Below are 21,399 nucleotides of genomic sequence, written 5' to 3' on the forward strand. Positions count from 1 at the left end.
GAGAGCGCGCGAGAGGGATATGAGGGCGGCGGGGGGGGGGAGGGCGGACGGTGAAAGCGCTTCCACACGACGTCTGGCCAAGGAGGAAGGGTCCCTACGGGGCGGGCGGGAGCTCCTAGGTCCATGAACCGGGCGGGGTGTGTGTGTGTGTTGGGGGGCGGGAGTCCGGCTTGTTGGCGAGCCCGCTCTCCCGCGCTGTCGGCGGCCCCGTCGCCTCGCGTCTTCCTGCGGGAAGGAGGGGCGGCCGGGGCTGGGGGTGTTTCCTCACACGCGGGCGAGAGAGGGCGAGCGGTGGCGGGGGTCCCGAGCGAGGCGGCTGAGGGAGAGAGAGAGAGAACGAGCCCGCGCTGCTGGGCTGGGCTTCCCCCGGGAGAGGAGCGGCCAGGCGGGCCAGTGTGGACTCGGGCGCAGCCAAGGAAGGGAATCCCCCGCCGCGCGGGCTGCAGAAGCCCAGAGCTGCTGGCGCCACTTTTGCTTAGGAGCGAGCGAAACGCCAGGAGGACCCGCTCTCACCCTCCAGAGAGAGAGAGAGAGAGAGGCCGGGGGGTGGCAGGAGGCGAGACGCTTCCTCTCCTCGGCGCGCGGAGGTAGTAGCGCCGCGCTGGGCAGGCGCCCACAGCGGCTGCCACGTCCTCCTCCTGCACTTCGGGTGCCCCTCTTCTGCCTCCCCTCACTTCTTCTTTTAAAACATTCCATTTTAAGGGGTGGGAAATGGATCTGCCTCCTTGAAACACGCACACATACACCCCCCACCCCCCTGCCGCGGGCGGGATCCGCAGGAAAAGGACTGGGGTTGACTGCAGTTCTCTGGGATGGTGGTGGCAGCTTTGGCTGCGTCTCCTCAGCTACATGGAGATCGTTTCAATTCTCCCCGTCCTCGGTTGTTGTGGAATCTGAGACAATGTAACGCGCAGGTTGAACGGGTTTGGGGGGGGGGGCTGGAAACTTCCCCGGCCACCCGCTCCTATCTCTATCCATTTATCTGATATGTCAAGGGCGAGGGTGAAGAGCCCTCCCTCGCTCCCCCTTCCGTGGCGCTTCTTGTCTGCAATTGTCACTCCACGCCGAGTCGTCCTGATTGCCTGATGGCAGAGCTGATGGTCCTGATCTTTGTGTCTCTCCGTGGAGGGTTTGTGTGGCAGGAGGCGGGAGGCAGGCGCGTCGTTCATAAATAAATAAAGAATGAAATAAATGGGAGCTGCAGGCAGGAGGGGGAAAGACTTCAGCCAGATTCCCTCCTCGGAGGTCAGTCTTCTCTTTGGGAGGATGGCGGGAGTGGGGGGGGGGGGGAGAGAAACAAATCTTGTGGATATTACCTGAAGAATGCCTCAGATGGAAGCAAACGCCATTGAAATGTCTTGGGCTTCCTTGCTGTGGGTATGAGCTGCCCAAATTAAGCAATGGTTTTTTTGTTTTTTAAATAATTGTTCTCACGTGCTGCTCTGTCTCATGCAGATCCGCAGGACTTGAAAATGTTTAATGCTGTCTGGGTTGTTTAAGCTCCGGGTAGGAATTTCGCAGCCTGAGTATGTGAAGGCTTCAGACTGGTTATTTTCCTTCTGACTTGCTGCTCTTGTGAAACTGAACTTCCCTTGCAACTTGGTTCCCGGCAGCAGCAGAGAAGGTATTAAAGACAGGTTGATCCTCTTGCTTACTCAGGTTCAAGGGCAAGGGGACTTGCCTCCCCACTGGGGAATACAGAAGTTTGCTCTAAAGTAACAGTAAGGACCAGTTAGGACAACTTTGCGATTGCTTTCTTGATGTTGCCTTTTGTTTTTGTTTTTTTAATTGGCTGTATTAATTTATCTGTCTTATGTTTTTGTCAAGCACTGTGTGCTGTGAATTGTGAAAAGGCCACTGCTGTAGAAATAAGTATATCGCTGTCAACAGAAAACTGATAAGAGGGAAGAACTTGATATGATCGACGTTGGAGCTCATTTAATAGTTAGAAAGCCGTTGTGGGGTAGTGGTTGGCATGTCTGAGATGGAGGGGGGAAGCCCAAGTTCAAATCCTTTCCCATTAGCTCATTGGGACAGTCACAATCTTACTCAAAAAATGGTAACTGTTATAGAGAGAGAGGAGTATGTGTAAATGTTTACATACATGTAAATGTTTGCATAGGTTTAAGGTATAAATATGCTGTGGTTAAAGGTATGGCATTTGTTTGGTCAGGGTGATTTTTTTGTTTTTGTTTTTGTCATTATTTTACTTGCCTACATTTATCCTTCCCCCCCCCCCCACCTCCTTGCACTCAAGGTAGCAACAATGAGATACAAAAATACAACGCAAACAAATGCATTTTTCCTCCTGAGAAAATCTGTTCCTTCTTATGTTTCTTCTTATGTATGGTGCATTTTCCCTGCTTTACAAAGATAAACAAATCTGGCTTATCCGTTTGGAGGCTGATTATGCAATTGCAAGATGAAAACCTTGAACGAACAGTAGGGCATCAAGGCCAGTGATTGTTACTTGGTGACAACGTGCAAGTGAGCCTTCTATCAGTGACAGCAGCGGCCTTACAAAATTACTTAAGGTAATTTGTGAGGGAGGGACAGTAAAGACCTTCAAATGCTTCTTAAAAATTTGAATGTATCCAGCTTTTCTGGTTTCTTACTCTATTTTAATTTTATTTATTTTCGTACTGTTCCATTTTATTTGCAATATACAGTTGTGTTGTGTTTTTGGCTCAGTTTCTTCTAGTTTTTGATAGACTTTATTAAAAGTTGTATTTTTATTGTTTTTATGTAATCTGCTGACAGATTTCATTAAGTGACATAACACGTGTGTGTGTACGGCCTGGTATGTGACTCACTTTTATATTGTTTGATGCTCTCTTCTTGCCATCCTTTTACCCATTTTTAAGGGGTAAGGACAAGAAGGTTGGATACATACAGAACGTATAAGCATATGCATGATGGAGAAGACATAAGCTGCTCTTCTGCCCAATCCCATCACAAATAGAGGAATGTAGAGGAGTGTTTGCGTGAACCAGTCCCAGGTTACTTGTACAAAAAGGGGGTCTGTTCCCATCAATGTTAATGTCTACTTACTTTACTTTGCTTCCCTTATACTTGTGTGGGCCTATAATGGCATGTATTTGGATAGAGAAGCAGAAAATGAATGTGCATGCCCATCCTAAACAAGTCTTGTGTGGAAGAAGACTGAGAAACGAATGACTGGGTAGGATATACAGTATAAATAAATATGAAGGAAATTGTGAGGTGGCAGATGTTTTCCCCCTTGTGTTTAACTGAAAATCATAAAGATATTCAATAAAAACAACGATTGGATGTTGTTATAGCTCTCTTAACTTATCATAGGAAGCTGCCAGGATAATACTCTGAACACAGGAAGTTGTAAAACCTAATCTGAAGACAAAAAGCTGATGCAATGAAATTTTCTCCAGAGAAAATAATGATATTCTTTTCAGTAGTTCTTCATTAGTTGCTAACATCAAAATTGTGTGTGTGTAAGAAAAAAGTGACATACAATTATAACTAATCTAACTGATGAATGAAAAACTTGTTTGAAAGTATACTTGATTATAGGTTTTCAAAATGTATTCTTCACATGATCTGCAAGTGAATTCAGCGTTCTGTTTACATTAATTCTGAAAATACTGTTTGGTTTGTTGCTATATGCATATATATTGTAAGCTTTGCTTGTTAATAGACTTCATAAACTACTATCAAGGATGAAGTGTGAACATCATAGTGTCAGACAAATACAAAGGGAAAATTGTGTAGACTTTTAGGACACACAATTCACAGCCTGTGGATTTGTGATCTTAGTACTTGTAAATGAAGAGGTTCTTGTCTGTCTGAGGTCAGGAAAGGTGAAAAGCCACTTGAAAAAATCAGTAAAATTTAGAAAATTTCAAATAATCTATCGTTTGGCATTTCCAATTTACCAGTTTGAACAAATTAAAATCTTCCAATTTTGATGGAACATTTCTTTACCAGGTTATGTCAGAACAGTCCACGACATTTAGTTTTATATTTTGGTTTAATACTGGTTTGCAGAGCTGAAATAAGTTTGTCAGCACCCAGCTGAACCCCCAAATAACCAATGCAGATTCTGGGTTCAAGGACCTGTCAATTTTGTAGCAGTTTAATATGACTAAGTCTGATTGAAAGCAATAGGTTTTGAAGTTACGCACAGTAACTAGTTTGTTTTATTTCCATATCTCTTGCATCCTTTCAGAATGTTGTCCATATATCAAATGTTTATTCAGCAACCCTTAGCATGGTAGACTGATGTACAATAATGAAGAACATGCACTCTTCAATAGGTAATTCATTCTTGACTCAGCATGACTGATGACTAAATATTCATTGATTTTCAGAAACCTCTAAGTGTGCACATATTCTTAAAAACAAAAAGAGAGAGTATTACATTCATTAGAAAAATGTAACATGTAGATGTGGTAGCTCCAATGCCCAGTTGGCTCTCCTTTGCCTATGAGAAATCTCCCATTCACTTTCAAGGGAGGAGAAATGCTGCATTTGCAGTAAATCTTCTTCAGTGAAAGGGTTTCCTTGTTTGCAGAAGTGCTCCAGTTTTGCATAAGGATGGATATGGGTTTCTGGATTGGGAAATAAGACAATTGTTTCCGATGAGTTAGGGCAGGTCTACACTTAAGGCAGACAATTTGTTCAGTAATGAGAGTTCCTTCTGCACAACCCACAGGCCTTGTAAGGATGTTTAAAAATGTATGTATCTCACATTTTTAAGGGGGAAAGTGTGCTTCAAATTCTTGCGCTCAGAGAGCTAATGCTGAAAATGTGAGGGCAACAACATTAAAGGTTAAAAAAATAATTGGTAAGAAAAATGTAGTTCATTTCAACTCCACTGTGATTTTTGAGTTCACATTTAAAGACTTTTGTAGAGCAGAGTTCAGTGTACACATTTGACTTCTTGCAAGGTAACATGTTGCCAGAGTGCAGCATGTTGTTCAGCTGCATTAATAGCCATGTCAATGAAAATGATATGGCAATTACATTATTAGACACAAAAAATGCAAATAAAGTACTGTATGGCCTTCTGGCTCCAAAGCAATGTTTGGACCTAGTACCGGAAGAGTGAGAAACATACTTTAAAGGGGGGGGGGTGTTTCTCAGAATGCACACAATCCTGCCAATGTAGTAAAGAATGTACAGTAGCTGAAAGGTTGCCTCTTCCCATTGATGCATACCTGAACCTTGAGTTCTTCAGAGGCACTTCTCCAGGTGCTCTGACCAAAGGAGATGGAGCTCATGGCTATTAGGGAGAAAGACTTTTTGTTGGTGGCAGTCCAACTATGGAATATTCTCTCTAGAGAAGCCTGCCTGTCTCCTGTTTGGGTTCATTTCAGTGCCAGGCCCTTTGACCTGGCTTTTAAAATACCTTTTTAATATTTCAATTTTTAAAAATTATGTTTAAATCTAGTGCTTTTATGGCTGATTGTTATATTTTAATATTGATATCTTAAGCCACCTAGATAACACTGTTATTGAGTGGCATATAAATGTGGTATGTAAGTAATTATCATGGGCATCTTGGTGTCATTCCTACTAAGGAGCAGTTTAGAAAGCTGTATCAGTTTATTGTCTGCAGAGGTTTGATAAGGTGAGATCAGAAAAGCAAAAACTATTGCATTTTCCATAAGAATCACATACACTGGAATTTAAACCCAAATTAGCACTTTTTGTTGGAAGGTTTTTAAAACTAAAAATGTATTACAGTAGTACCTCGGGTTACATACACTAGGTTACATATGCTTCAGGTTACAGACTCCACTAACTCAGAAATAGTGCTTCAGGTTAAGAACTTTGCTTCAGGATGAGAACAGAAATCGTGCTCCGGCGGTGCGGCAGCAGCCGCAGCAGGAGGCCCCATTAGCTAAAGTGGTGCTTCAGGTTAAGAACAGTTTCAGGTTAAGTACGGACCTCCGGAACGAATTAAGTACTTAACCCGAGGTACCACTGTAGTTGACAATGAGAATCAAATTCTTTGTGAATTTCATGTGGACTTCCAGCAATTATAATATTGTATGAGCATAATACTCTTATTACAATATAATCCCAATTAATGCACAATTCCCAATAAGCCCAAAGTCTGCAAATTTAGCTGATATGCTTTTTCTTTCATGTAAATCAGGAATTCATAGTAACAATAGTGGGGTTTTCTCTCTCTCTTTTGCATGTTTTTAGCTTATTTTGATAAAAATGGCTGTTTAATACTCAGAATGATGGCATAAATATGTGAAATGGATCCTCAGATGGATCTATCCCAGAAAGTTGTTGGGCAGGGGACAGGTTTCTAGTCCAAGTGGGAAATTGCACCAGGTCTCATACATACCAGTTCCAGATCCAGGAAGTGAAGTCAGATCAAGCAAAGGTCAAGTCCGCCTAAGCAAGGTCAGCCAAAGGAGAGGTCAAAAGTCTGAAAGGCAAAGAAGCAATCTGGGTAGCACCTTGGATAGTTCCAAGTGGATCCTAAACTGGAAGGTAGACTACTGTTGCGTCAACATTTTGCTTCAGTAGGGTGGCAACTTCCTTTGAGCAGCAAGCCCTGCTCCTCTTGAGCAGAACCTCTATTCTTAAAGAGGCCCAGTCTGTTTTAGGAAGCTGTGGACTACATGGGGGTGGGTGGGATGGGGTGGTGACTGTAGTTTTACTGTGGCCCCAGAGCTAGGGCCCTCAGAGTCTAAAGACAGTAATGTGCCCTCACCAGGTGGAGAGACACTGGGTTCATGGGCTCCTCTGCTGCTGGAACTACTGAGGAGGCATTGACGTTACAGTCTGGTTCAGAAAGCACATTGTTCTCCGACACAGATAGATCCACTAAACCCATGTCCAATTCCCCTGAAGATGGGGAGTGACAAGACTGGAAATTGCATCTCACCGTTTTTCACCAAGAATATCAGTAAAGCCCTATAGAATGTAATCAAATAACAGAAAACGGTGAAATTCACAGTAGCCCAATACAGTGGTATCTCTGGTTACGCACTTAATTCATTCCGAAGGTCCGTTCTTAACCTGAAGCACCACTTTAGCTAATGGGGCCTCCCGCTGCTGTTGCGCTGCTGCCGCACGATTTCTGTTCTCATCCTGAAGCAAAGTTCTTAACCTGAGGTACTATTTCTAGGTTAGCAGAGTCTGTAACGTGAAGCGTATGTAATCTGAAGCGTCTGTAACCCAAGGTACTACTGTATATAGGACAGTACAAAAGCCTGGTTGCAAAGAGCAGTTATAACTACCCTTCTAAACATAAGCAATGAAGGAGTTATCTGGATTTCCAGAGGTGGGAGTTCCAGAGCTTGGGGCCCACCACAGAAAAGGCCCTTCTGAGCATTGTCATGTTGTGAGTAGCTAATGGGACAGGAGAAGGAGTTCTCTTTGAAAGATTTCAGTTCTCAGGCAGGATTATATACAGGAAGGTGGTCTTTCAGGTTGTATGGGTAAAAAACAGCACTTTGGAAGCAAGTTGGCCCCAATGTAGTCAGCACACAACCCCTATATTGCACTCACATAAGAAGCCTGGCCGCTGTATTGTGGACAACCAGACATTTCCAAAGGTCTTGAAAAGGCAGCCTATGGAACACATCTTTCAAGCAAGAGGGGACTTAAGGCATGGATCATAGTTGCCAGATCAGAAAATTCCAAAAAGTAATGTAGCTGACACAACATTTTTAACTGTGCAAAGACACTCCTGGCTATAGTTGAGGTCCGAAAATCCAGGGGGCAGAAAGAGCTTGTGATCCTGGATAACTGGAATGTATTTGCCCTCACCTTCCTGTAGGTATAGAGCTGAACTGGGCCAGAGCCACCAGCTGAAGGACATAGCCTGGGACCCCAAAAGAGTGAGGAAGAACCTGCCTGTGAGTTGAGAACTACAGGAAGAGTCTAGTTTGACTTCTAACAGCAGCAGCAGCAGATTGGCATGCCGCCGTGATGACTAAATATTGTACAGGGCTAATATTAAAAGACTTTATTATTAGCCAAAGAGGAGTGGCAGAAAGAAAGAACATCTTTCTTTGCTCTTGTGGGAACAAGTTGCTCTGTTGCGAGAATGTCTCCAAACATTACACCTCAAAGCAGAGGGAAAAACAAGTGATCCAAAGATGTCTTAACATATGTGTAAAAACTTTAAAGAATAGGACAAGTTGGTTGTCAGGTTGGATCTAATGGTAGCAACTTGAAAAACCCTTATAGAAAAGGAGAGTTGATAAAAGACTGTTGTTGTTGTTGTTGTTGTTGTTGTTGTTGTTGTTGTTGTTGTTGTTGTATTTATTACCCACTCTTCACCAGAACGGTCCTAGAGAGGGTTAAAAAGGTAAAGGGACCCTGACCATTAGGTCCAGTCATGACCGACTCTGGGGTTGCGGCACCCATCTTGCTTTATTGGCCAAGGGAGCTTCCGGGTCATGTTGCCAGCATGACTAAGCCGCTTCTGGTGAACCAGAGCAGCACATGGAAACGCCGTTTACCTTCCCACTGGAGTGGTACCTATTTATCTACTTGCACTTTGACGGACTTTCGAACTGCTAGGTTGGCAGGAGCAGGGACTGAGCAACGGGAGCTCACCCCTCACGGGGATTCAAACCGCCGACCTTCTGATCGGCAAGTCCTAGACTCTGTGGTTTAACCCACAGCGCCACCCGCGTCCCAGTCTAGAGAGGGTTACAGCAATATAAAATACAGCATTAAAAAGAGTTTAAGGCAAATTACCATTACAAAGAAGGGACGCAGATGGCGCTGTGGGTAAAACCTCAGTGCCTAGGACTTGCCGATTGAATGTTCGGCGGTTCGAATCCCCGCGGCGGGGTGCGCTCCCATCTTTCAGTCCCAGCTCCTGCCCACCTAGCAGTTTGAAAGCACCCCTAGGTGCAAGTAGATAAATAGGTACTGCTTTATAGCGGGAAGGTAAACGGCGTTTCCGTGTGCTGCGCTGGCTTGCCAGAGCAGCTTCGTCATGCTGGCCACGTGACCCGGAAGTGTCTCCGGACAGCGCTGGTCCTCGGCCTCTTGAGTGAGATGGGCGCAGAACCCTAGAGTTGGACACGACTGGCCCGTATGGGCAGGGGTACCTTTACCTTTACCATTACAACTAGAATGGGTCCTAAAATATAGATCTATTTCTCAAGTGTCAAAGGGCAAGGCAAAGAGATGCATCTTCAGCATATGGTGGAAGCTATGCAATGAGGTTCCAGACAATCTCTGTGGGAAGGAAATTCCAAAGCCCAGTGGCTGCCGTGGAGAATGTTTTCTCCTAAATCCTCACCCCCCCCAACCAAAAAGTTGAGGGCAGTGGAGCTACCTAAACTGTTTACAGGAATTAAGTTTATACTACCATTTCCCTCTGACTATGATGCTGACTAATCAGAGGATCATAAAGGCAGAATAATACCTGCCCCCTCCAGCTTCCCTTCCAAATTTTAACCCATATTTTCTCCACGCATCTGCTCCCAATGAGAAAATATTTTCAAAAGAGGAGATATTTTGCAATGTTACATTTTGTTTTGTTTTTAAAATTAATTTTGTTTTTCAAAATACAAATTACTTTAAACAAAAACAAATATCCACCAGGGTAGGTGGGGCTGAGAATCCTGAAAAACAAAATGTGATTTTAATGTTTTGTTTTGTTTTAGTTTTTTTTATGTTAAGTTGGCTTCTGCAGTAAAGTACACTTGAAACCCTGGACTGCTGTCTGGAGCAGCCTTTGCCTACCTTCTTACAGCTTGCAGACCACTGGTCATGCTGCCTGGGGCTGATGGGAGTTACATCCCAAAATATCTGACAGCAGCAGGTTGCAGAAGGCTGCCCTAGGCTCCGTAGTCTTCATGTGGTCTTGCAGTACTAGACCAGAGACTATGGGTTGCATCCAATGTGTACCAGCAAAATGCTGCTTGCAGAATTGGACTTCCCAGTCCTCTTTCTCTTTTTCAGTGTGACCCCCCCCCCAAATCTGCCCAATGGAGTTCACCCTCTGGAGCCAATTTTGCAGGGTGTACAGGGGGGTGGATGGGAGAGGCGAGGAGAGTGGAAGTCTGTTGTTCAAGTGGAATAACAGCTTTGGATACGATGTTAGGACTTTAAAAGGTGCAGTTATGTTCTCTCTCTCACACACAGCTTTATTGTGGTCCATAGACTCAAAATACACAGTACAACAACAACATAGATCAACAGTTATTAAGGTGTAAGAGCAGCCTCGCTAGTCAACAGAGAAGCTTAGTTATGTTCATACTGTTGACATGACTGGTGTAAGTATTCCCATTTCAATGAATGGTAGTCTATCTCTTATGGTTAAAAGGTGAGCTGATGCAATGGGTGGAAAGCAAAACTCTTGTCAACTTTCATTTACTAGCTTTGGGTAATGTATCAATTCTACCAATCACAGTGGCACCTTCATATTTAGAAATATGTATCCAGAGACCCTTCTGAGGGAAGTGTGGAGGGTGGCAATGTGAAAAAGGAGATTTTCAGTAGTGGCTCCCCATTTGTGAAATGTTCTTTCCAGGGAAATACAGCGCTGTCAGATTTCAGGTGCCTCGTTAAAACATTCCTGTTTACAAAATCCTTTGGTTGTTAACTGTGATTATATGGCAGAATGATTCTGGTCTGTTTGTGGTGTTCATATTTTTTCTGGGTGGGGCAGGATTTGCCCTTTTTATAATAATTGATGAGCACTTTTTCAACAAAACTTTAATTTGCATTTGCTCTGTTGTAAGCGGTGTATATTCTGCAGGATTTGTAAGTCACTTTGAGATTTCCCTGTGTGCAGAAATGATATAAATAAAAACAATATTTTGTCATCAAATATGTATTTAACTATTTATTAAAACGCAAACTTTTGTACAGCTCTTGTTTTTTTTACTAACAGATTAAATGCGGAAAAGGAACAGTATGAATAAATACATGCCAAATTGGCACGGACCAGCAAGATACTGAACTGGCCATCCCAGGTGTGAGGTTTGAGGATGTCATTGTAAAACATCTGGCTTACCAGGCATGATATCATTCTAGTTAGTCTGGCTGCCACTGTGGTATCTGTGGCCAAATATGTCAGTCTTGGATTGGCCTTTCTTCTCAAAGCTCATTTGTCATTTTGATAGGGGACGCAATTATAATAGCATAATTAATAGGGTGCCATAAAGTGAGAAAGGCAGTTGCTTACACCTGACGTGTAAACAAACCAAAGAGGACAGAGTTTATGTTTTGTGGCAAACTCTCAAAAGTACAATTGCAGCAAACTGCACATACAGCAAAGGGCCATGTTAATGCCATCTTATTCATTTTCTGGTTTCATTTTGGTTGGCTCAGTCCCAAGATCATAACTCTGCTCCTTGACAACAGTTATGATTATGGAAGTTTCCCTCTTCAGGGAAAGTTGCTCTGGACAGTGTTGTGGTTTCTTCACCTTGCACCTTTTTTAAAAAAATATGCAAATCAGCTTTAGTATGATAATGGTTTTATAATCCACTGTTATTGTTGTTGCAGCAGCAGCAGTAAATTGAATATAGTATCTTGGACGAATGAGATCTCGTAGGAAACATGTGCATACTGAAAGTACTGTACTTCCCTGCAGTTTGGCAGAGACTTAAAATAGCTGTTAAATGACAAGCTAATGTGATCTTAAGAACACATGTCAGACATTGCTAGTTCTTATTATGCATTCTATCAGAGTCAACATATCCAGATGCAATTGCACTTTCTGGAGAGCTGCTTCAAACAGGATGTCATTACTTGCTATGTGCAATTTTAATATATTAGAGACTTTTTTTAAATGCTGGGAGTTCTTTAACATGAGAAGATTATGAAAAAGATCATATCCTCCCACATATTCTTCTATGCATCATGGAAGAAAACAGGTAATGCAAAAAGAAAAAAGAAAAGTTGGGGCTAAATTAACTATTTATTACTGAGGTATATGATGATTTGAACCACGTTTCTGGGTATATTTGCTTCACATGCATTTTGGCAGGTGAAAGTTGCCAGGAAACGTGAGAAGTGAATTTTGCCAATAATGGGCTGATCATTACAGGTGCTAAAATAAAAGCAATTTTCCAATATAACCATTTGCCCTTTAAAGCCTGTGGAAAGTGCAAGTACAAACATATGATCTGTAAAGCAGCAGGTAGATCTTACTGTTGCAGACATGCTGTCCTGCAAGCCTGTACACCTGTGGGGTTTTTTCCAGGGGGAGTTGCAAAGTACAGTGGTACCTTGGGTTACATACGCTTCAGGTAACATACGCTTCAGGTTACAGACTCCGCTGACCCAGAAATAGTGCTTCAGGTTAAGAACTTTGCTTCAGGATGAGAACAGAAATCGTGCCCCGGCGGCACGGCGACAGCAGGAGGCTCCATTAGCTAAAATGGTACTTCAGGTTAAGAACGGACCTCCGGAATGAATTAAGTACTTAACTCGAGGTACCACTGTATAATATGCCAAATAAATAAATAAGACCTTGCATCAGAGGGCAGGCCTACTATTTCTGGTAGATTTGTTTGACTGAGCAGTGGCAAGGCCTGGGTAGACCTGGTATCCAAAAACCTCATACTCCAAGTCTACCCCTTCGTGGGTTATTGATGAGTAAACCAGCCATCTATCTACAGGCCGACCTGACATCCAAACAACATATTTCCACTCCATGGTCTCCTCCATTCTTGCCCTGTCTTCCTTTACCTCCTTTATATGCCAGCATGGTGTAGTGGTTAAGAGCGGTGGACTCGTAATCTGGTGAACCAGGTTCGCTTCCCCGCTCCTCCACATGCAGCTGCTGGGTGACCTTGGGCCAGTCACACTTCTCTGAAGTGTCTCTGCCTCACTTACCTCACAGAATGTTTGTCATCATCATAGACTTTTATTGCGCTAGCCATAGGCCATGGCATCATTCAGAAAAATAACAAAAGGAAAAACAGCAAAAACCATAAAAATCATCAGGCACCACACATACAATATAGACCATGGTCACAACTACTAAGATTGTTTGTTACATAAAATAGAATAGCAGAAGATTCTCTAGTAAAATGTGCCAAATTAAATATCCGAATCCCCTTTTCAGAGTGTTTGTTGTGGGGGAGGAAGGGAAAAGGAGATTGTTAGCCTCTTTGAGACTCCTTAGGGTAATGATAAAGTGGGATATCAAGTCCAAACTCCTCTTCTTCTTCTTCTTCTTCTTCTTCTTCTTCTTCTTCCTCCTCTTCTCTAGCCCATTGTACTGCTGCTGCAGTTGCCTTCACAGTCCCATCACCACTGCATTTCCCTTTAAAAATGCCACCACCAAGCACACACACAAATGCAGAATTAACAACAATGGACTACACTTCACAATTGCTATACGCTCCCTTCTCACTCCCTTCAGCAATATGTGCCTGGGAACACTGGGTTGCTTTGCAGGCCTGGCATAGACCACACCCTCTTGGCCATTCCTGCCCCCCGCAATTTGGGTAGAACAATGGCGGAAGCTTCCTGTCTTGGCATCAACAGAGCAATTTTTAGAATGTTGACAAACTCAGAATAAAACCACATTTTTAATGCAATGCGTTAGAAAGATTGTGAGGGTGGGACCTGAAGCAATAGATTCAATTGACAAGAAAGGAAATTCCCACTAAACACTAGGAATAGCTTTCTGGTGGTAAAAAAACTATTCTACAGCGGATGGTCACCTGTCAGGGATTCCCTGGCTGTGATTCCTGCATTTCAGGGGGTTGGACTAGATGACTATTGGGGTCCCATATTATAAATTAGTTTTTGTACTATGTTACAAGCGCTGCTAGGAATCGTTTCTTTTTATTTCCCAATGGATTTCTTATCAATAAAAAAATTGGTGTGGCACGATCAAGTTTTCATTCTGAAAGTGTGGCCCAGAGAGGAAAGTTTGAGAAACCACTGCTGCAACACTGCTGTGCTCTAATGAGACCCAAATCTTGCTGAGCCCAATGGGATTTACTCCCAGGTTTCCGTGCACTGCTCTGGCTTGCCAGAAGCAGCTTGGTCATGCTGGCCACATGACCCGGAAGCTGTACGCCGGCTCCCTCGGCCATAAAGTGAGATGAGCACTGCAACCTCAGAGTCGGTCACGACTGGACCTGATGGTCAGGGGTCCCTTTACCTTTACCTTTAAGAGGGCATAGGATTGCAACCTGTTTCCTTTACATTGCGGGGAGGCTGTTTCAGTAATGCACAAGCACTTTACCCTAGTCTGTGTTGCCTTCTTTCCCCCACTGCCTTAGCAACCAGGAGGAGCAGGACCTCCTTGCTTGCTTGTCCACGGATATAAAATGTCTATCTCCAGTGATCAGGCACCAGTCTAATTGGACCATGGCATCAGCAGGCCTTTGATTGCAAGATTACGCTGCTCTGCAGAGCCTGGATTATCATGACGCCATCAGAAAAATAATCGCATGAAGGCAAGGGCACATCCTGAGATAATGTCAGCAGAATTCCAGGACTTGGCAGCACAGGTGTGAATGTTAGTTCACATGTACCTATTTCTGCAGTTTTAAAAGTTGGAAGTATTACGTCGTGGTTAGTGTGTGTGGCTGGGGTGAGCTTTCCTCTTCATTTTTATGAATGGGAAGAAGGCATTTTGCACCACTTCTGCTGCAAAGTAGAATGATAGATGATCCCCTTTAAATACCAGTAACTGAATGCCAAACTAAGAGGGAATCAGTTACTTCCAACATCATAACTCAATAGTTTTGCAGTTATAAAGACCTTTTTGCAAATCTACTTTCAGGATGGTGGTGGTAATTCTGCCTTAATAATTCTTTTTAATTCATAGGGATTTTTTAAAAATGATTGCTGTAGTGCAGACTCTGCCTAAAAAATAACGAGAAAAAAAGATCAGCTGGAAAACAACCACAGTTTGATCCATGCTAATGGGCAATAAAATTGGGATAACAAGCATATTGTAGGTGTATGGATAAAGTGAGCACATCAGAGGTGATTATGAAGTAGGTCCCATTGAGCTCAGCAGATGTGACTTCTGAGCAGGCATGAATAGGATTGCTCTGTTAATCGGTGTGTCTGAAATAACATATTCATATTTATTTTTCATCAATTTGGTAAATGTTCACAAGTCTGCAGATGACTGAAACAGTTGAGGCAAACCACAATTTACTTCAGGATGGACAAGCAAAACACAATCATGTGCATCTCAAGGGCATCATTCAGTTATTAATGACAGTGCATGTTCCTAGGCATTTCTGATCTCATTTTCTTCCGCGTGCTTATTGCATTTTAGTGTAATGCCTTGTTAAGAAATATTTAGGGAGCTGCATGTCAGCTTGAAGGAAATGAGTGCTGCAGACATGAGCGGCAATCTTTAAGGGTAAATAGATTTAGAAGTGCACAGAGAAAGAGAAGGAAAGCTGGAGTATATTTCATAATCAGATTAATACACATTAGTACTAGTCATGGTTTTTTATACAGCAAGAGATGTAACTAATGGATGTGGTCATTTCTTAAGAACCCTCCTGATATCTGTGTGTGTTCCAGCTGCACAGGTTGGTATGGAGAAGTCTCAGGTGTTCACGCTATCTTTCCTGCTCTCTCAACAAACAGGTGAATAAAAAAAGCTCACTCTTGTGCGAGGCATGAAAACACTGTGATATTTGCTTTGCTAAAGAGGGAGCAATGAATTGCATAGGGTGCCTTAAATGTTACTGCCATGTAGTTTGTTGCTCAAGCTAATTTCAAAAAATTCATTAGATGCTTTTTAGTTGAATAATTTAAAGCCACAGGTTGCACATTTCCAGGCAGAAACGCAGCATATTTGGGTACACCGTGTTTAGTCTGAAAATGGAAAAAAAAAATGGTTCAGGGGCCTCTTAGAGGCATGCTTTGAAGTCTTTGCTCCTAAGATAAGGCAGGTCAAAATACAGTAAATAAATTAAAGAGATAATATGTATTTACACTGCTGCTGAGCCTGATGATACAAGGATGAGAATGTTTGCTGTTTCTAGAAGCAGAAAAATTCTGCACAGTAAGGAGATTGGGCCTCCAATTTTGGAAATATTGTATGAGGCAACATTGCATTGTGTGTGCCAGGTGCATGAAGGGTCTGGAGGACTGATACATTATAGTTATGGGCCACCTGTTCAGTATTCCTGGGGGTGACTAGAAATGCGTATTAACTAAGTCAATGGCATTGTCAGGTGGTCAATTTCGTATTGTCAGTAGGCCTATGGGCAAAGATCTTTAAATGCAGGTGCATACTTCTCAGCTTATTAGCTTAATGTTTCTTAGTCATGTTCACCATCTGGTTTCTGAACAAAAAACCAACAAACAAAGCCCATGGCACTTTATAGTCCTTTAATACGCACTGCTGCTATGAATAGAAATCATTGTTTCACTTCACTTTGCATTATTAAGCTCGCTCTCTGTAACTTTCAATAGCATTCCATAATTCCATTTCTCCTTGCTATATATATATTTATTAATGATATATAGCACAAAGAGTGATAGCACAGTTTAATCAAGGATGAAAACATGTACTATACCCAGGTCTTATTTATCAAACAGTTTGCCTTCCCATCTAAAGAGCCCTCAAGGCAACGTGCATAAGATTGCAAGGCGACGTCACGCACAGCATTCAGATGCACCTTTTTCAGAAACAGCAGAAGGTTGTAGTTTTGTGGCGGAGCACATTACTGCATGCAAAAGGTTCCGTTTTTAATTCATGGCATCTCTAGGCAGGTCTGGGAAAGATCCTGCCTGAAATGCAGAACAGCCACTAAAATAGATGGAACAATAGTCTGAGTCAGTGTAAGTTTGGCTGCAAGAGGCAGACTGCTAGCAGAAGCCTTGTGTCAAATCTTGCAGAAAATCCAGTTCCAATGAGTCATTTGCACTTGTAGAATATCCACTGTGCAGCCACTACCACCATTACTATACCCAGTGATAGTTAACACTAGTATAGTCAATGCATACACGCTACTGCTTGTGCAAAACTCTCACATTTCCTGCACTAAGACTTACCTAAGATAGCATTCTATATTCCTACAGGAGTCATTACGGCTAATTAATATATTTCATCTGAGGTTCTTGGTTCACATCCATTACTATCGTTGTTGTTGTTGTTGTTGTTGTTGTTGTTGTTATTTAGTCAATCACTTAGAAGCCTATCAATTATTACCAATAATATTATTTATTTGACATATTTGAGCCTGCTTTTAGGGTCAAGCTCTCCAAAGGGGTTTCCCAACATATAAATTCACAATACAAATCTTTAAAAGTTTGAAACTTTGCAAAAAAATTCAATGCATTAAAAAACTAGCAGCAACAATATTGCTAATTGCAAAACCCAGTCAGCCCAGACAAACATGCGCTGCATCTTAGAGTATGCTCTGAAGGCACCTGAGACCACTGTCCTCCTGAAGCCAAGCCATCTGGGTCTGGGTCTGGTCCATGCCTGGTAGAGTGACCACCTGGGAACCACATATTCTATACCTTGGGTTCCATAATGTGCTCTCCCCGATTTGAAAAATCAAGAGGAGATCGGTCTCATTCACACCTCCTATCCATTTGGCTGGGCTGTTGGCAAACATCCCTCTGGATAGGAGAGGAATCTCAGGGATGCCAAGAATAAGTATTCTTACCTGGCAAACCCTGCTTGAAGAGATAAAAAAGAGTCAATATTTCTCATCTTCTTTAGCTCTCCTTTGAATTGAATGCTTTCAGGAAACCATTTGGGATGACCCATGTGGTTTTGCATGTCACCTGAAGTTACTTTGTAAGTTGCTACATTTGCCTTTAGATACTGAGTATATGCTTCCTTCCTTCCTTCCCTTCCTTCCTTCCTTCCTTCCTTCCTTCCTTCCTTCCCATTTCTCCCATTCTTCACATTTTTGTTGTTGTTGTTTAGTCGTTCAGTCGTGTCCGACTCTTTGTGACCCCCTGGACCAGAGCACGCCAGGCACTTCTGTCTTCCACTGCCTCCCGCAGTTTGGTCAAACTCAAGTTTGTAGCTTCGAGAACACTGTCCAACCATCTCGACCTCTGTCGTCCCCTTCTCCTTGTGCCCTCCATCTTTCCCAACATCAGGGTCTTTTCCAGGGAGTGTTCTCTTCTCATGAGGTGGCCAAAGTATTGGAGCCTCAGCTTCAGGATCTGTCCTTCCAGTGAGCACTCAGGGCTGATTTCCTTCAGAATGGAGAGGTTTGATCTTCTTGCAGTCCATGGGACTCTCAAGAGTCTCCTCCAGCACCATAATTCACATTACAGAAACAGATTTATTTAAGCCCTGGAGCTGGTTTAAGCTTTTGCTTTCCATGTGTTGGCCCATTCACATTGCCTAGACTGTTCACTCATGTTTCAGATTTCCAAGGAGAGTAACTGGGAGTTGTGAATTGGACTCTGGCTGCTTGTAAGTGAGTCAGGAGTTTGGCAAAGCCCCCGCCATATTACAACGAATTCTATACATTTGGATATCTTTCCTAGATGGATTGATAGGACAGTGGCGCTGATATGTGGGTGCCTGTTGCAGCTCATGGGATTGGTGTGGGTGTGCAATTTTTACTATGAGGAGACTGCACTTCAGCATGATAGTAAGGATCTAAGCCTAAGAAGTGTTTGAGTTAAGCAAGATAAACTAATTCTAGGGCTGTGTAGCCTATCATAGATAGAACTGAAGCTAGAAGGAACTGCTAGAGAGTGCATGCCAATTGCAGGGAATTCAAATTTAGGCCTGAATGTTAATTAACCGAATGAGTCTTGCATCAGACCTTGCCATCATGTGCAGCTGCCTCTTTGGGTGAGGCCACCTGTCTCACTCTGCACTATTACACAGCTTTTGTGGTGCAGTCGGATGTCTTCATCACCCATTCATGCAACCACGCCAGTTCACTCTGCTTTTAAGTTTTGTTCCGTACACCATGTAGTTTACAGAGCCCTTTAGAAGAATTGTCACTCACTTTAAAAAAAGTAAAAAATACAAGCAGTCATCTTGGCCAATTCATTTGGCAGAAAGCACCACTCCTGCAAGGGGAGAGGATGTGTTTTGGATCCAGCATGTTGTGGAAGTAGCATACTGATCTCAGTGGGGTGATGGGGCCTGCCTAGTCTCTTGAGCAATTTCTTCCACTTGGTAAGCAGAACAGAACTGACAAGCTGCAGTGCGGAGCCACTGCAATAGAGAACATTTGCAGAAGATGTTTTTTGCTGCCGTATACCTTTCAGAACGGTAGCAGGTCCGTATGTGGCTACAGCACCAGGAGCCCCCCCCCCAAAGTCAATATAGTTAGGAAATGGCCACTCAAGGGAGGAATATATCTCTTCTTAAATCACACAGAGAATGCATTGTACGCAATAGGATTGGAGTGTTGTTACTCTCTCCCTGCTTTCCCTTAATTCCACCCCCCCCCCCTTCTGAATGCTTTTATTGCAAAGCTGGTTCCTTTGCATTTTAAACTGGGGTGAAGGATGGTGACAAGAAGAGTTCAAAAAAAGCAGGAGGAAGGAAAACTGTATTTGGGGATCTAATAATACAGTCTTTGCTGTTTTATCATTACCCCTGGGAACAATTATTCCTCAACATTTTTAAAAATAAAAAAGTGTGCCCGTTTGTGCTGTTTATATGCAAGTGCAATTTTGAATGTTCATTTCTACACCTGTGTTGTGTTAGCTAAATTAGCATTTACATGTAATATTATTTTAAAAGTGATGTTAACATGAAACATATTTAGAAATGTGCTTATAGCCTCAAATAATTACACAATTAGTCATGTCAGTGCTAGATTGACTAAAAATGTTACAAATTTGGTTAAAAATGTAAGATATTCAGGTACAGAATTTTACCATTTCTCAATGAAATGAATACTTTTATATAGGAGTAATATAAACAGCTTTCTATACAGATCAACACATCTTCTCCTGTAAATGAATGCTTGTATCTTTCAACTTTTTTGAGGAAGACATTTACCTATTGATTTAAGTTCACCTTGGTCTGTTTGCATAAAACTGTTACTGTGAATCAGTCCACGTATATACTGTGTGCCACAGACAGCTCTGAAATAGCATTATGGGTTTGTAAGCATAATGTACACAGATCCAATAATTTGGGAGGTAAGAGAGGCTGCCAAAACATGTTGTTGTTACTATTATTTTATTTATTAAGTTTGTATACTGCCCTATACTGCTGGTCTCAGGGCAGTTCATCTTTATCATCATCATTATTATCATTTATTTATACCCCACCCATCTGGCTGGGTTTCCCCAGCCACTCTAGGCAGCTCTCAAGAGATTATTAATAATAATACAGTCGTACAGTACCTTGATTTTCGAATGGTTCTGTTCGGCTTCTGAAAACTTTCGAAAACCAAGGTTCGGTTCAGCTTCCGATTGGCTGCAGGAACTTCTTGCACGCAATCAGAAGCCATGGAAGCCAAGTCAGATGTTCAGGTTCCAAAGAACATTTGCAAACTGGGACACTTACTTCCAGGTTTGCAGTGGTTGGAGCCAAAATGTTCGAGTCACAAGGCGTCTGAGAACCAAGGTACGATTGTAATAAAAAAGCAATAAAACATCAAGCGATAAAACAGCAAACATAAAAAACTTCCCTAAACAGGGCTGCACTCAGATGTCTTCTAAAAATCAGATAGTTTTTTATTTCCATGACATCTGATGGGAGGGCGTTCCACGGGGGGGGGGGGGGCAATACCGAGAAGGCCCTCGCAATATAAAAACACAAAATACATAGTAAAAACAAAAACAGCCCAATAACACAAAGGGCATTGGATGTCAAGCAGCCCAAGGCCTGGTTAAAGAGGAACATTTTTGCCTGGTGCCTAAAGGTGTATAATGAAGGTGTCAAGTGACCCTCCCTGGGGAAAGCAAAGCTCCTCAGGTGTAGATGCTCTGCTGGTAATATTCCCACTGGTGAGAAGGCTTAAAACTGTGGTGTGGGATCTGTATGAGCCTAACCCACCCTGTTGCCTTGACATCGCCCCCTAGGCAGGCCCTTAATTATACCAACCCTGGAACAGGCACATTTAATTCCCTCCTGCTCTTCACATGGGACAAAAAGTAATCTTTTAAGAAAAGACCATCACAAATCCCCCTCCCCTGCATCTTTTGCCCTGGCAACACCAATCCAACAAGGCTAAGGATATAGCATCAAACATGGATCTATCTCCCCAACCTCACACTCGCCCTGGTTAATAGGGGAGTGAGGATTGCTCTGTCCTGCCAATAACTAGTTGGACAACATGCAGTGATGCAATCTATGAACTGACAAGCAATGGTCTTTTTGCTGGAATTATGTATAGTTACAGTTATTAACGTGTTTGTCTTGATTTTAGTTAATATCTAATCTCTGGTGGGAAGTATAAATTTATCTCTTTTAGGCACAAAGCTTTCCCTTTTGTTCAGAAAAAGTTATGCCATTAATTTTTCACTCTTGAGAAAATCATT

General features: G+C 42.6%; 1 protein-coding gene and 1 long non-coding RNA gene across 3 annotated transcripts in view; both read left to right on the top strand.

Moving 5' to 3' along the window:
- The window catches only part of PHF2 (PHD finger protein 2), a 115,515-nt gene that overhangs the window by 1,515 nt on the left and 92,601 nt on the right, over window positions 1-21,399 (top strand). The window contains exon 1 of one of the 2 annotated variants that reach the window (XM_083420937.1): window positions 1,298-1,373. The exons of the other annotated variant lie outside the window; for it this stretch is intronic. Coding sequence (XP_083277063.1) covers window positions 1,324-1,373 — 50 coding nt within the window. The 5' untranslated portion in view covers window positions 1,298-1,323. Of the gene's footprint in view, window positions 1-1,297; window positions 1,374-21,399 lie in introns of those variants that run through there. 2 annotated transcript variants of the gene reach the window in all.
- Window positions 5,717-10,801, top strand: LOC310668720. Its single transcript, XR_014506815.1, has 2 exons — window positions 5,717-6,973; window positions 7,201-10,801. It is a non-coding gene; the product is annotated as an uncharacterized lncRNA (long non-coding RNA).

The sequence above is a fragment of the Podarcis tiliguerta genome, assembly GCF_965153285.1.
Source record: "Podarcis tiliguerta genome assembly, chromosome: 2".
NCBI classification, from domain to species: domain Eukaryota; kingdom Metazoa; phylum Chordata; class Lepidosauria; order Squamata; family Lacertidae; genus Podarcis; species Podarcis tiliguerta.